Below are 17,102 nucleotides of genomic sequence, written 5' to 3' on the forward strand. Positions count from 1 at the left end.
CCAGTGGGGATAAAAACACCCTTACGCCGACGCGTTTCAGACTAGTCAGTCCTTAGTCATGGCTAAGGACTGACTAGTCCGAAACGCGTTGGCGTAAGGGTGTTTTTATCCGCACTGAGTGTTTTTCGTTTGGATTTTAAAATTGACTAAATAAATTTTGGACTTTTAATTTTTCACATTAATATGATTTCCGGGGAGCTGGAACCTTCTCCGTCAGTCATTTTACCCAAAAATCTACGGCGAAACGGAAAAAAAAAATAATTGTGAGACAAAATTGAAAAAAAAAACGCCATTTTGTAAATTTGGGGGCTTCCGTTTCTACACAGTACATTTTTCGGTAAAAATGACACCTTCTCTTTGTTCTGTAGGTCCATACGATTAAAATGATACCCTACATATATAGGTTTGATTTTGTCATACTTCTGGAAAAAAATCATAACTACATGCAGGAAAATGTATACGTTTAAAATTGTCATCTTCTGACTCCTATAACTTTTTTTTATTTTTCTGCGTATGGGGCGGTATGAGGGCTCATTTTTTGCACCGTGATCTGAAGTTTTTAGCGGTACCATTTGTGCATTGATAGGACTTTTCATGATATAAAAAGTGACCAGAAATGCACTATTTTGGACTTTGGAATTTTTTTGCGCGTACGCCATTGACCGTGCGGTTTAATTAATTATATATTTTTATAATTCTGACATTTCCGCACGCGGCGATATCACATATGTTTATTTTTATTTTCATCTATACAGGTTTTTTTTTTATTATGGGAAAAGGGGGGTGATTAAAACTTTTATTAGGGAAGGTGTTAAATGATCTTTATTCACTTTTTTTTCCACTTTTTTTTTGCAGTGTTATAGCTCCCATAGGGGGCTATAACACTGCACACAGTGATCTTTTACATTGATCAATGGTTTCTCATAGATAACCATTGATCATTGATTCTGCCGCTTGACTGCTCATGCCTGGATCTCAGGCACTGAGCAGTCATTCAGCGATCGGACAGCATGGAGGCAGGTAGAGACCCTCCGACTGTCATGTAAGCTGTTCGGGTCGCCGCTGCGATCCCGAACAGGTCCCTGAGCTAACCGGCATGGTTTTACTTTCACTTTAGACACGGCGTTCAACTTTGAACGCCACGTCTAAAGGGTTAATAGCGCGCGGCACCGCGATCAGTGCTGCGCGCTATTAGCCACGGGTCCCGTCCGTTGTTAGAGGCCAGGCCCGACCCGCTATGACGCGGGGCCACGCCATGCCCATATAGAACGGGAGCAAACTCATGACGTACCGGTACGTCATTGGTCCTTAAGGGGTTAAAGGGGTACTCTGCCCCTAGACATCTTATCTCCTATCCAAAGGATAGGGGATAAGATATCTGATCGCGGCGATCAGACATCTTATCCCCTATTCTTTGGATAGAATATAAGATGTCTAGGGGCGGAGTACCCCTTTAAAGGGGTACTCCACTGGAAAACATTTTTTTTAAATTAACTGGTGCCAGAAAGTTAAACAGATTTGTAAATTACTTGTATTAAAAAATCTTAATCCTTCCAGTACTTATCAGCTGCTGTATGATCCACAGGAAGTTCTTTTCCTTTTGAATTTCCTTTCTGTCTGACCACAGTGCTCTCTGCTGACACCTGTCATGTCTGTCTTGGTCTACACACAGCCATTGGATTTTCTTGTGTGTGAACAGTTTTATGTTTCCTGGTCAGGGAATAGTGAAAGCCTTTGGCTTGCTAGCCAATAGCTCCTAGGGTGTGTCTCTTTAAAGTCAGCCCAGTCTAGCCTCTGGGTTGGTGATTGAGATCATTACATATGGACTTCCTGAGATCCTGACATGCTGCTGGGAGCTCTTGTTTATACACTCTTTATTTGAGCTTTTAATCTACTATCTCTGTTTTAGCATGCACCTTGTATGTCTTGGTTTTAGCCATGGTTATGTGGCATGCTCTTAGTAGATTTTTAGCTGTGTTTGTTTAGTCTGTTTTAGGATTTGTATATCCTTTCTGTTCTATATCTGTTCACACTGGGGGAGCTTTATCAAAACCTGTCCAGAAGAAAAGTTGCTGAGTTGCCAATAGCAACCAATCAGATCGCTTCTTTCATTTTCCAAAAGGCCTTTTCAAAAATGAAAGAAGTGATCTGATTGGTTACTATGGGCAACTCAGCAACTTTTACTCTGGACAGGTTTTGATAAATCTCCTCCACTGTGTTTTCTCTTGTATCTGTTTTCTGTGTTATCGCTCCATAAGGACATTCCTGTGTCAACTGGAGGCTCTGATCTAGCTAACTGTGTTATCGCTCCATGGGGACATTCCTGTGTCTACTGGAAGCTCTGATCTAGATATCCCTGTTATCGCTCCATAAGGACATTCCTGTGTCTACTGGAGGCTCTGATCTAGCTATCTCTGTTACCGCTCCATGGGGACATTCCTTTGTCTTCTGGAGGTTCTGATCTAGATATCCCTATTACATGTCCATGGGGACTTTGTGTCTACTGGAGGTTTTCTGAGGGATTGCGATTATTCCTGTCTTGTGTTCAGTGTGAACAGTGTTCCATAATTATATCCTGTTGTATCTGTTTTCTGAGTTGTAACTAGGCATCCCTGTTACCTGTCCATGGGGACTCCGTGTCTACTGGAGGTTTTCTGAGAGATTGCAATTATTCCTGTTTAGCGATAGATCACTGTTACCGGACCATGGGGACTTTGTGTCTACTGCAGGTTCTGGGGGATTATGCTATATTCCTCTCTGTTCCTGGAGTCTGTTTAGACTCATCCATTTTCCTGTCTGGTGTTTTTAACTCTATTTCTTTATTAGTTCTTTATTCAGATCTTTGGAGTTTTTGTACATGCACTGATCTTAGAGTACATGATCACTAAGCTAGTGTTTTCCTCTGTGCTTGACCATAGGTCTATAGTGTCCTGTGTGCTGCTCACTGATCTGTGTCCTCTGAACTTAATCTGTTATAGAGTTCTATGTTCCTCTTTCTGGTTTGTGACCAACTGTTTCTTAGTATTTTTTTTTTTAAGCCCACTGCACTTTAGTTCAGGGAGGGACTGGCGCCCAGTTGTTGATCCACCATTTAGGGTGGATGGGCAAATAGGCAGGGAGAGCGGTTTTAGGATCAGTTTAGGGCTCACTCTCCCTGTCCCCTGGTCGGTCCCTGACAACACCTCTGTCCATTTTAGGAACTGTCCAGAGTAGGAGCAAATCCCCACAGAAAACCTCTCCTACTCTGGACAGTTCCTGACATGGACAGAGTTGTCAGCAGAGAGCGCTGTGGTCAGACAGAAAATAAATTCAAAAAGAAAAGAACTTCCTGTGGATCATACAGCAGCTGATAAGTACTTGAAGGATTAAGATATATTTTTTTTTATAGAAGTAATTTACAAATCTGTTTAACTTTCTGGCACCAGTTGATTTAAAAAATGTTTCCAGTGGAGTACCCCTTTAATGCATTTTCTTTTAGCAATGAGCAAGACTGAGTTTAAAGATTAGAAGAAGGGAGCGGGGAGGGGGTGTCACAGGACGTATCAGGATCCTAATGTTTACTTATAAGATGGAGCTGAAGGATTGTGACTTCATGTGTTTCTCTGCCTTGTATAATTGCAGTGATCTTTTCTGTCAGGAAATATGACATCTCTATAGCAACTTACTTCTGCAGGTTTTCCCGTTGCGATTCAGAGCGTAGCCTTTACGACATTTACATACAAATGAGGTGTCGCCGGTGACACATTCGTGTTCGCATCCATGGTCGCCCTGCGTGCAGTAGTTAATCTCTGTAAAAGGAGAAATAAAAGGAGAACTATGTATTGTACATTCACACATTGTACTTACAGACAACAAAGTGACTGTATAAAAAAAGAAAACTCAGGATCCCAATAAAATGTTCTGACTGAAGCATCATTAATATTACAGGGTAATGTTCTGCCAGAATCTACAGACTTCAGTGTAATTCAGTGCAGATGAAGCCATATTTATAGTACACCCAGAGCACAAAATCCAGCCTGTTATGAATAGAAAAGCTTTATGCACATTATGTTTTTTGGGCCACATTTTCAACTTAAAAAAAAACTTTTTTTTATTTTTTTAAATGGGCACTGTTAGATTCAAAAACTTTTTATATGTTGTACATCTTGGCAAAACAATAACCTTTCTATTATACTTTTTCATTTTATTTAGCTCCTTTTTGTAGAAATTATGGCTTATAAAAAAGGACCACTAGGAGTCCCCATACCATCCAGAATATATATAATCCTGTCCGACTGCAGCATCATCTTTGTCAAAGATAAAGTACAGACTGGGACAAAGTCCAGGAAATGAGGGCAGGACTAGGCAAGACTCTGTGCTCACTCCTGTCCTGTTTATCAGGCTGCAGCATGAAAACAGAGAGGAGGGGGTTATAGAGCAGACTGCAGTGATTGGATGAAGAGACCAGAACAGCAGATTCAGGGAGGAAGATGAATCATGCAGAGTAAGGGCAAGGGAAGTATACGATACCTCAGCAGGATGAAAAACTAAGTGAGCACTAAAAAAAAAGGTACTTGTGAGAGAAATATAGCTGCTAGATACATACAAATTATACATACATAATCAGAATTAGGTACTGAGTAAAAGAAAAACATGTGGGACATGACAGGTACTTTTTATAGCCCAAAAAATATCTTTTATCATCTGTGATGTAAACAACCCAAAATACATCCCAAATTGAGTGCCAAAATACATCTGGCATAAAAAAGCCACAAAAGGGCCTGACACTTTATTTTACAGCTATGTTACACGCGGACTACACGCTGGTTGAGACGCCACCGGGGCAGTACTCCCAGAGCCGTGGCATCGGGATCAAAGCTCCTCACGGATAAACACCCACAATACCTCAGGACACAGGACAATATCTACTTCGGACTTCGCCTTTTATCAGGTACTACAGTTTTTCTTTCATTTTACAGGTGATTTTTTTTTTTTACAAAGTATCATATTCTCAATCATTATGTGGGTCTAGGCACCAGAATAATAACAAGTGCTTTAGCAGCATCGGCACTCTTGGATTGGCGGCAGATATTAGCTTTCTTGGTGTTGCACAGGGTCCACATTAAAGGGGTTATCCAGGAATCGGAAAAAAAGAGATAATTTCTTTCAAAGACCACTCCCTGTCTGTCTCCAGTTTGGGTGTGGTTCTACAGCTCAGTTTCATTGAAGTGAATGGAACCAAGTTGTAAAACCACACCCAAAGTGGAGACAGACAGAGAGCGGTCTTTCAAAGAAATTAGGTCTGTTTTTCGATTCCTGGATAACCCCTTTAATTTATGCCAGCAGCCTTTTGGGGATTAGCTGGAAATCTTAAAGTCATGCTCATCGCTAATGTAGCGCCGGTGGATATAATCCTATTATGTATTTATTAACCCTTCGGCAAAGTTTCCACTTGGCTTTTTGCCAGCGTTTGTTTTTTTTGTCCGAATATTGCCACTGTGTTTTCCTGCGGTTTTGCTTTTTTTCTGGTGTTTTTTGCCTTTTTATTGGAAACTGTGAATTTTTTTTTTTTTACGTTTTCAATAGCGGTTTGTCTCTCCCATAGACAAACTCTGAGAACTGATTAGACATGAATGGGTTGTTACCCGTCAGGATTTGGCCCAGAAGCTGATATCAACCATGTCAGGGCGAATTGCAGAAGTCTTGAAAAGGAAGGGTCAACACTGTAAATATTTGCAAAAACTTGATGTATTTTTCAATAAACGTTTAAAAATGTATGAAATACCTATACTGTACTTCACAATGGAAAGAAAAAGAAAAAAGGGGAAAGGGATTGAGCCCCTAGTGAAGTACGTTCATGTGGAGGGTGTCAGTGGTGGTTGGAGTGATACTCACCGGGCAGGGTTGCACTGAGAGCACAACACCTGAGTAGACTTTACACAATATCTAGGCCTGCAGCCACGGTCCTCTGGAATCAGGCTTGTCCTTCCAGTGAAAAGCAGTGTATAGGGTAGAAAAAAACGACCTTCTCTGGTGATGGTCTACTGGAGGTAGTAGGACTAGGACAACTGGTAATGTCTTTTAAAGTTGGTTTATTACAGAAGTACACAAGCAACAAGTTTCTGGTCCGTACCGGACCCTTCGTCAGGCAAGGTATACACCTTGCCTGACGAAGGGTCTGGTACGGACCAGAAACGCGTTACTTGTGTACTTCTGTAGTAAACCGACTTAAGGGTGCGTTCACATGCTCTTTGTTTTTGCGGCTTTTCCGCTGGGTATTTGAAAGGTGCGGAATCTTCTCGGCTGTCCATAGCAGATTTTCCGCGGCGGAATTTATGCTGCGGAAAATCCATCGCAGTCCCTACTGACTTCAATAGGGCTTGCGGCGGATTTTCCGCAGCGTAATTTCCTCCATGGAAAATCTGCTGCGGATAGCCGAGAAGAGCCCGCCCCCTTTCAAATACGCAGCGGAAAACCCGGAAAAACAAAGAGCGTGTGAACGCACCCTTAAAAGACATTACCAGATGTCCTAATCCTACTACCTCCAGTAGACCATCACCAGAGACGGACATTTTTTCTACCCTATACACCATACTGCACTTCAGTTTAGTATCACTTTGTGAAAACTAAAATTTGTGTCTCGAAACTTCTGGCCATGACTGTAGCGGTATACAGTGCATGGGGATGGGGACCATGTCACTTCTGAAACAGAGTTGGGTGCACTGGTCTCTGTGTTAGTGTAATGTGCTCCGTCATAGCAAGGAACGAAATGAGGGGTAGGTCAAAGGGGCTAGTAGGTCCATGCAGCATAGCTGCAAATTGCCAATGTACTAGAGAGTAGTGAAAACCGAAGAACAATATAAACAGAAAAGTAAAGAAACAAACTTACTTGTGCAAGTTTTCTTGTCAGCATTGAGTGAGAATCCGGGGCGACATCTACAATGATAGGAATCGTCGGTATTTACGCACTGGTGTTGGCAGCCGGGATTAGACAGCGCACAGTAATCAGGTCCTGGGGAAAGTAAAGAGACATCAATAATAGACTGTGCTTCATGGTCGATATGGAAAATAGGGATCTCTGGTAGGTGAAGTACTTATTTTCCTAGGGCAGTGTTTCCCAACCAGGGTGCCTCCAGCTGTTGTAAAACTACAACTCCTAGCATGCCCGGACAGCCTTTGGCTGTCCGGGCATGCTGGGAATTGTAGTTTAGCAACAGCTGGAGGCACCCTAGTTGGGAAACACTGCTCTAGACATTAAAGGGGTACTCCGGTGAAAAATATTTTATTTTTTTTTTAATCAACTAGCACCAGAAAGTTAAACAGATTTGTAAACTACATCTATTTAAAAAATCTTAATTTTTCCAGTACTTATCAGATGCTGTATACTACAGAGGAAGTTTTTTCTTTTTAAATTTCTTTTCTGTCTGACCACAGTGCTCTCTGCTGACACCTCTGTCTGTCAGGAACTGTCCAGAGCTGGAACAAATCCCCATTTGTATATTAGTTCTTTATTCAGATCTTTGGAGCTTTTGTACATGCACTGATCTTAGAGTACATGATCACTAAGCTAGTGTTTTCCTCTGTGCTTTACCATAGGTCTATAGTGTCCTCTGTGCTGCTCACTGATCTGTGTCCTCTGAACGTAATCTGTTATAGAGTTCTATGTTCCACTAATGTTTCTGGTTTGTGACCGACTGTTTTTTAGTATGTGTTTTTAAGCCCACTGCACTTTAGTTCAGGGAGGGACCGTCGCTCAGTTGTCAATCCACCGTTTAGGGTGGATGGGCAAGTAGGCAGGGAGAGCGGTTTTAGGGTCAGTTTAGGGCTCACTCTCCCTGTCCCCTGGTCGGTCCGTGACAACAACTCTGTCCATTTTAGAAACTGTCCAGAGTAGGAGTAAATCCCCACAGAAAACCTCTCCTACTCTGGACAGTTCCTGACATGGACAGAGGTGTCAGCAGAGAGCACTGTGGTCAAACAGAAAAAAAAAATCAAAAAGAAAACTTGCACAAGATGCTGTATAGTACAGAGGAAGTTTTTTTCTTTTTACATGTCTTTTCTGTCTGACGACAGTGCTCTCTGTTGACACCTCTGTCTGTCAGGAACTATCCAGAGCAGGAACAAATCCCCATAGCAAACCTATCCTGCTCTGGACAGTTCCTGAGACAGACAGAGGTGTCAGCAGAGAGCACTGTGGTCAGACAGAAAATAAATGTAAAAAGAAAAGAACTTCCTCTGTAGTATACAGCAGCTGATAAGTACTGGAAGGATTAAGATTTTTAAATAGAAGTAATTTACAAAGCTGTTCAATGTTCTGGCACCAGTTGATTTAAATAAAAAATTGTTCTTCACAGGAGTACCCCTTTAATCCATCAAATGTTCCCAGTGTCACCTATGGATAAAACTTTTATTTATAAAGGACAACTCTGCACAAACAAGTTGGAAAATGTGGGTGAAACTGGCTGACGTCTGTTATAATTTGACACAATCAGCAAAACCACCGAGGAATTGTCATGTCTGCTCCTAATTTATTCCGACATTGATATCCACAAAAGAAGGACAAAGAATTTGCTTACTCTGACAAGTCTTCTTATCCGGGTTCAGAATAAAGCCAGGCCGGCACTGACAGACATAAGAGTTGTTAGCATTAAGACACTCGTGCTGACAACCGTGGGTACCCAGAGCGCAATAATCCACAACTAAAAAAGAGTAAAACAATATAACAATCTGCAACTGAAGATATATTCAGGTCACACCAATAGCAATTTATTTAGTATATACACTCGCTGCCAACTTTATTAGGTTATTAGGGCTTGTTAAAGGGGTTATCCGGAAAAAAACTTTTTTTACATAATCACTGGCTCCAGAAAGTTTAACAGATTTGTAAATTACTTCTTTACATTTTTTAAATCCATTCAGTACTTATGGGCTGCTGAAGTTTAGTTGTACTTTTCTGTCTAAGTGCTCTCAGATGACACCTGTCTCGGGAACTGTCCAGAGAAGAAGCAAATCCATAGCAAACTTTTTCTACTCTGTGCAGTTCCCGAGACAAGCAGAGATGTCAGCAGAGAGCACTGTTACCAGAGAGAAAAGAACCACTCAACTTCAGCAGCTGATAATTATTGGAAGGATTAAGATTTTTTAATAGAAGTCATTTATAAATCTGTTTTACTTTCTGGAGCCAGTTGATATAAATAAACAAAAGTTTTTTCCTGGAATACCCCTTTAACACAAATAGCTTATCAGCCAATAACATGGCAGCATTTCAATGCATTTAGGCATGTAGACATGGTCAAGACAACTTGCTGAAGTTCCAACTGGGTAGCAGAACAGAGAAGAAGGGGAATTTAAGTGACTTTGGCAGTGGCATGGTTGTTGGTGCCAGATGGGCTTGTCTGAGTATTTCAGAATATGCTGATCTAGGGTTTACACTTTACAGAGAATGGTCCCAAAAGGAGAAAATATCCAGTCAGCGGTAGTTGGGGGGATTAAAATGCCTTGTTGTAATGCTGATCATGTCGATCCCTTTATGATCACAGTGTCATCTTCTAATCTATAGCAAAGCTCAGAGCTGAAGAACCATGGCAAAAGAGTAAAGAGAAGACAACACCATAGTGGTATCCACTAACATGGAAAGCTTTCATGAGTTAGACTAAAGTAACTTTATGCAATTGTATGCACCAAATAAACTTTGTATATCTGTATTGTAGTTGACCTGGAATCCTAATTCTTTATCTAGTTACCTGTGTCTACACATAAATACTTACCAATGCAAGACTTGCCATCTCTGGCCAACTTATACGCCTCATGGCATTGGCAGAAATAGGATCCCAGAGTATTGACACAGATCTGTTCACATCCATGTTTCTCTGTAGCACATAAGTCCTCAGCTGCACAACACAAGGGTACAATAATAAATGGCTACTATAACATATCAAAGTGATTAACAAATCATATCCCATATCTGAAAGTGGTCAGACATCCTACCCCAAGGCCAACCCCCCCTTCCCCCCACACACACATTCATTTGCATGGGAAACGCTGAAGATACATGAGTACAGCATGCTACAGCTCAGCATGACCTCTATGGCACTTGAGCTTGGAAGGAAAACATGATTTTAAAACTTTACAAACAGCCATCAGTTAGGAGACAGTTATTGTTTGTTTTATATCCCTGTCCATTTCCATTACCCCTACTGCAGGTAACCCTTTTTTTTGGATGTCATGTTGTCTATCAAACATTGTATATAGCACAGTAACATATCCAACAGAAGAAGAAGCGGCACGCCAGGGTAACAAGCAATAGCGTGGTTTTATTCACCCATCAAGTTACTGTGCTACGTTTCGGTTTTCACAATGAGACCTTTCTCAAGCCAATTAAGCATCTTACATCACTTTCTTTTATATGGGGCTCATCAGTGAACTCGATTTATAATATACTAGCTGAGTACCCGGCGTTGCCCGGTTTTCCTTCCTAATCCTTGTTGGGGAGGAAAATAAACAAAGGAGGAAGCTTTTGAATTTATATCCCGTCCTCATATATTGTTGTCATATCCCAACCCCACATCCCAACCTCCTATCCCGTCCTCCTATCTCGACCTCCTATCTCGACCTCCTGTCCCGACCTCCTATACTGTCTCCTATCCCGTCCTCCTATCCCGACCTCCTATCCTGTCCTCCTATCTCGACATCCTATCCCGTCCTCCTATCCAGTCCTTCTATCCCCACCTCCTATCCTGTCCTCTAATCTCGAGCTCCTATCCCGAGCTCCTATCCCGACCTCCTATCCCATCCTCCTTTCTCGACTTCCTATCTCAACCTACTATCTCGACCTCCTATCCCGACCTCCTATCCGTCCTCCTATCCCATCCTCCTTTCCCATCCTCTTTTCCCGTCCTCATATCTCGACCTCCTATCCTGTCCTCCTATCCCGACCTCCTACCTGACCTCCTATCCCGACCTCCTATCCCGACCTCCCGTCCCGACCTCCCATCCCGTCCTCATATCCCGACCCATACCTCCTATCCCGTCCTCATATCCCGTCCTCCTATCCTGTCCTCCTATCCCGACCTCCTATCTCAACCTCCTGTCCCGACCTCCTATACCGTCCTCCTATCCCGACCTCCTATACCGTCCTCCTATCCCGACCTCCTATCCCGATCTCCTATTCCGTCCTCCTATCCCATCCTCCTATCTGAACCTCCTATCTCGTCCTCCTATCTACTCCTCCTATCCCATCCTCCTATCTCAACCTCCTATCCCGTCCTCCAATCTCAAGCTCCTATCCCGACCTCCAATCCTGTCCTCCTTTCTCGACCTCCTATCTCAACCTCCTATCCCGTCCTCCTTTCCCATCCTCATATCTCGACCTCCTATCCAGACCTACTATCCCATCCTCATATCCTGTCCTCAAATCCTGTCCTCCTATCCCGACCTCCTACCTGACCTCATATCCCGACCTCCCATCCCGTCCTCATATCCCGATCCGTAATATGTGTACCAGGTATTGAAATATCTCCAGCCGTACGGCAGTTATGTGGGAACATACATTTCCCATTGATTTGCATGGGACTTTAAACAAAAACCCTGACCCTCACAAATGGGGGTAGTTAAGGGTTAAATTAACTATTCTATATTTTAAGTGGACATATAAGTAACATGTGACCAAGTATTATCGAAATATCTCCAGCCGTTTGGAAGTTATGCGGTAACATATATTTCCCATAGACTTGTATGGGACTTTAAACATAAGCCCCGCCCCTGGCAAATAGGGGTGAGTAAGGGTTAAATCACCTATCCTATGTTTGTTGTTGACATATAAGTAACATGTGTGCCAAGTTTCATGTTAATATCTTTAGCCATTTGAAAGTTTTTGTGGAACATACACACATACATACATACATACATACACACACGTTGAGTTTTATATATATATAGATTAATGTAAACAGATATAAATAGATACAAATAATAATGATGTTGTATATACAAATAATACAAATAATGTATATACAAATAGATACAAATAATAATGATGTAGTATACATCATTACATAAAAACAGCTGGTGATAAGTGATACATTGTGTCCAATACATATCCATATTCTGATCTTCATGTACACAAAAACATCTACAATGTTAAGATATTGCGTTCAAAAGTGGGCAGTGACTCACCTGTTAGCTCTAATATCAAGTGTACGCCCCCATCATCTCTTCATCACGCTGTGTCCGCTTGTACACAAACAGAGAGCGCCGGACTGAAAACCATGTCCGTACTTCCTGCACTCTCGCGGGGTTTCTCAGAGCTGCCGGGGACCAGCCGACAACACAAGAGCTCACACATGCGTCTTGTGTTCACAGATTCAAGCGGCCGGTTGAGCAAGGGGGATCCCACATTCCATCTTCAGCGCAGGCGGCATGTGTGTTCTCCCGTTTGTACGGCCATCTTGGATATGGGAACACTACCATTATTGCCCATGTACATTAGATCATAGAACCGGTATAGTACCTGTAAAAGCATTAAGGTCAATGCCTACTGAATGCATTTCCATATGATGGACAACGATCATTGAGGTACAACATAAGCATCCGCCATCCTATACATCTCAATGTTAGACTAGACTCTAGACTGTATACAAAAAGTAGTATATATATATAGAAAAAATTTAGAAAAGATACAGGTATTAATAAACGATTTAACAATATGTCAAGATCTGAACATAAAGTTTTGCAGGAGATTGTCCATAATGACAACATCCTCATTAAGCCCGCCGATAAAGGCGGGGTGGTTGTCATTATGGACAAATCTGATTATATGAGAGAGAGGTATTTAGACAGATACAAGATTCAGAGGTACATAGATGTGTGAGTTATGACTCAAAATTCATGACTGAATGTAGATTAAAAACTTTGATGTTGTGATAGATGAGGACCTACATACCTTTCTGTTGCCTAAACACCCTAGGACCCCAATGATATATATGTTGCCTAAGATTCACAAGAGCCTGAATAATCCATGAGGGGGGCCCATTGTGTCGGTCCAAGACTCGATACTTAGTCCAGCAGCAATTTATGTAGATAAAATCCTCAGTGAATACGCTGTAGGTGCATCATCGTATATTCGAGACACCGCAGATTTTTTACTAAAATTAAAAGAGGTTAGGCTCCCCGAGGACTGTACTTTAGTCTCATTTGATGTGGTGAGCTTGTATACCTCTAGAAACCATGATAGAGGGATACAGAGCATCACCAAAGTGTTAGACAACAGTTCACACTCTGCAGATTGTAAAGAATTTAGATTGGGTTTTGTGGAAATAATTCTGACCTGTAACTATTTTCTTTGTCAGGACAAGTACTATATACAATTAAGGGGTACAGCAATGGGGTCTAATATGGGCCCAACATATGCCAATATTGTAATGGCTAACATAGAAGAGTTGTCTATATATATACCACTTTGACAATGTGTTGAAGTGGTGGCGTTATATAGACGACGTCTTTGTGATCTGGAGAGGCATAGATGACGAATGAGACTTGAATGACTTAGATGGAGACATCAAATTCACTATGGTGGCATTAAAGACTGGAATCCAATTCTTGGATACTTGGGTGTACATAGAGAATGACAGACTTGTAACCGACTTATTTGTGAAACCGACAGATCGAAATAAGCTTTTACGTTTTGATTACACTAGAGGAAAGACTGAGAGACATGGGGCAGAAATTTACACAAAGAGGTTACCCCAAGCAGGGAGTGCACTCACACAAATGTAAGGTTGAGCTAATAAAGAGAGAGGACATCCTACATTCAAATACCCCTGACAAAAATGCTACGAGACGTATTCCTTGTGTGTCTACATTTACTCCTCTGAGTGAGAAGCTCGGTCAGAGTATAAGTAGACACTGGAACATTCTTGCTCATTCTTTTGACAACATCCCTGAATTGAAAATTTCACCCATATAAGCATACAGGAGGGCTTCTAATTTGAAAGATACATTGAAAAAAAAAATAATTATATATATATAAGAGAGAGAGAAAACTGAAAACGAATTGGTTGACAGATAGTCGCCCAATAGGGAATTTTACCTGCTCAACATGTTCCTATTGTAAGTACAATACAAAAGGCAGATTCGTGAAGTTGGGGGGGCACGACGTACAGATAGAGCAGTTTTTTACTTGCAGAACTAGTTATGTCGTGTATACCCTAATTTGCAAATGTGGCAGGTTCTACATTGGCAAAACCATTAGGCCATTGTTTCATAGGATCCGTGAACATGTTAGATCCCTCAGTACAGGGGTGGGAGTCACCAGGTTCATAGCTCATATTATTGAATGCCATGCAGAGGAACCTATTCCCTTTAAATTTAGTGCAATAGAAAAAGTGGAATATGCTGGGAAAGATAATAATAAAAATCAGGAACTCCTAAGGAGAGAATCCAAATGGATCCTCCGGATGGATGCATTAGGCCAATTAGGTTTGAACGACAAATGTGAAATGGGGGCACTCTTAGCCACCTAACGGTTGTGTATACTGAGGGAGACTCACAACGTCATTAGGATGTAATTTTTAACTTGTTTTTCACCTTTAATGTGTTTTTTACCTGTTTGTTGTTATGGTCACCATGGTGATACCTGCGCCGGCAGGTACTAGAACACACCTCTTGACGGAGTGACGTATGGCCCGAGGAAGTGCTGTGAGCACACAACGGTCTGTCGCCACTCCCCCCGCATGTCTGTGTACCCGCTGTACCTGCTGGCGTGCTTTTATCCTTTATGAATAAAGGAGACACCTTTGCAGGAAACTTGGTGAGTGCAGCGTATCATTCTTTTTGTACTAGTGTGAAAGATAAATTGGTTCGTACTGATCTGTATACTGATAAGAAAAATATAGCCACCACATTGAAACCTGGGTGTTATCCATGTATGAGCTGCGATAATTGTAAACTGATGATTAAGGGTGACAGCTTTAAACATCCAGTGTCAGGTATGGAATACAAAATACGCCATCATGTTACCTGTAAATCAGACCATGTTATTTATGTTTTGATTTGTCCATGTCCTGGGATTTATGTGGGCGAAACAACCACTGAATGCAAGATCAGGTTCACTAATCATAAATCCTCAATACGGATAGGTAAAAATGAGCTTCCAGTCCCCAGGCATTTTACCGAATTTGAACATACATTAGATCAATTGAGATTCATGATTATCGACCATATACCTCAACCCATAAGGGGTAGGGATAGAGAGAGAATTCTGAGGAGACGTGAACTTGTATGGATAGACAAGCTACGTGCCTTACAGCCTGAAGGGTTAAATATTGATTTTTCAATGAAACCATACATGTGAAGCATATAATGTATTAAAGGGGTACTCCGGTGGAAAACGTTTATTTATTTATCTTTTTATGAACTGATGCCAGAAAGTTAGACAGATTTGTAAATTACTTACATTAAAAAATCTTTACCCTTCCAATACATTTTAGCAGCTGTATACATTTTAGCAGCTGTATTTGTAGCAGCTGAAATTCTTTTCTTTTTTTTATTTCTTTTTTGTCTTGTCCACAGTGCTCTCTGCCATGTAGGAAGTGTCCAGAGCAGCATAGGTTTGCAATGGGGATTTTCTCCTGCTCTTGACAGTTCCCGATATGGGCATCAGGTGTCAACAGAGAGCACTGTGGACAAGACAAAAAAGAAATTCAAAAAGAAAAGAATTTCCTCTATAGCATACAGCTGCAAAAAAGTACCGGAAGGGTAAAGATTTTTTTATACAGGTAATTTAAATCTCCCCCAAAATTTGTAGCCCAATTTCTCTTGAGTATGGAAATACCTCATATGTTGACATAAAATGATCTGTGGGCTCGCAACATGGCTCAAGAGGGAAAAAGCATGCTGTCATGGTTTTTGGTGGCCATGCTGCATTTAGGAAGCCCCTGGTGCCAGAACAGCAAAAAAAAAAAAAAAAAAAACAACAAACCCACATGTCATACTATTTTGGAAACTACACCCCTCAAGGAACATAACAAGGGGTATAGTGAGCCTTAGCACCTCACAGGTGTTTGACGACTTTGCGTTGAATTTGGACGTGAAAATGGAAAATTTTATTTTTAACACTAAAATGATGGTGTTACCCCAAATTTTTCTTTTTCACAAGGGGTAATATAGGAAAATGTACCCCAAAATGTAAAGCCCAATTTCTTCCGATTAAGAAAACACCCCATATATGGACGTTAAGTGCTCTGCTGGCGCACTACAGGTCTCAGAACAGAAGGAGCGCCATTGGGCTTTTTGAAAGAGAATTTTGCTGAAATGGTTTTTGGGGGGCATGTTGCATTTCGGAAGCACCATGGTGCCAGAAAAGCAAAAAAAAAAATAAAAAAAAAAACACATGGCATACTATCCTGGAAACTATACCCCTCAAGGAATGTAACAAGGGGTATAGTGAGCCTTAACACCTCACAGGTGTTTGACGACTCTGCATTGAAGTTGGATGGGAAAATGGAAAATTTTATTTTTAACACTAAAATGCTGGTGTTACCCCAAATTTTTCTTTTTCACAAGGGGTAATAGGAGAAAATGGACCCCAAAATGTAAAGCCCAATTTCTCCTGATTAAGAAAACGCCCCATATGTGGATGTTAAGTGCTCTGCTGTCACACTACAATGCTCAGAATACAAGGAGCAAAATTTGGCTTTTTGAAAGAGAATTTTGCTGAAATGGCTTTTGGGGGCATGTTGCATTTAGCAAGTCCCCATGGTGCCAGAAAAGCAAAAAAAAAAAAAAAAACACATGGCATACTATCCTGGAAACTACACCCCTCAAGGAACGTAACAAGGGGTATAGTGAGCCTTAACACCTCACAAGTGTTTGACGACTTTGCATTGAATTTGGAGGTGAAAATGAAAATTTTCATTTTTAACACTAAAATGATGGTGTTACCCCAAAGTTTTCTTTTTCACAAGGGGTAATAGGAGAAAATGAACCCCAAAATTTGAAGCCCAATTTCTCCTGATTAAGAAAACGCCCCATATGTGGATGTTAAGTGCTCTGCTGTCACACTACAATGCTCAGAATACAAGGAGCAAAATTTGGCTTTTTGAAAGAGAATTTTGCTGAAATGGCTT

At 41.3% G+C, this 17,102-nt stretch overlaps 1 protein-coding gene across 4 annotated transcripts in view; it reads right to left on the bottom strand.

Moving 5' to 3' along the window:
• The window catches only part of MATN2 (matrilin 2), a 223,629-nt gene that overhangs the window by 60,717 nt on the left and 145,810 nt on the right, over positions 1 to 17,102 (bottom strand). For all 4 annotated transcript variants that reach the window (XM_056522421.1, XM_056522419.1, XM_056522420.1 and 1 more), the window contains 4 exons: positions 9,747 to 9,869; positions 8,556 to 8,678; positions 6,869 to 6,991; positions 3,666 to 3,788 (listed from right to left, as the gene is read on the bottom strand). In XM_056522421.1, coding sequence (XP_056378396.1) covers positions 3,666 to 3,788; positions 6,869 to 6,991; positions 8,556 to 8,678; positions 9,747 to 9,869 — 492 coding nt within the window. The remainder of the gene's footprint in view (positions 1 to 3,665; positions 3,789 to 6,868; positions 6,992 to 8,555; positions 8,679 to 9,746; positions 9,870 to 17,102) is intronic.

Source organism: Hyla sarda, chromosome 5 (genome assembly GCF_029499605.1).
Source record: "Hyla sarda isolate aHylSar1 chromosome 5, aHylSar1.hap1, whole genome shotgun sequence".
NCBI lineage: Eukaryota > Metazoa > Chordata > Amphibia > Anura > Hylidae > Hyla > Hyla sarda.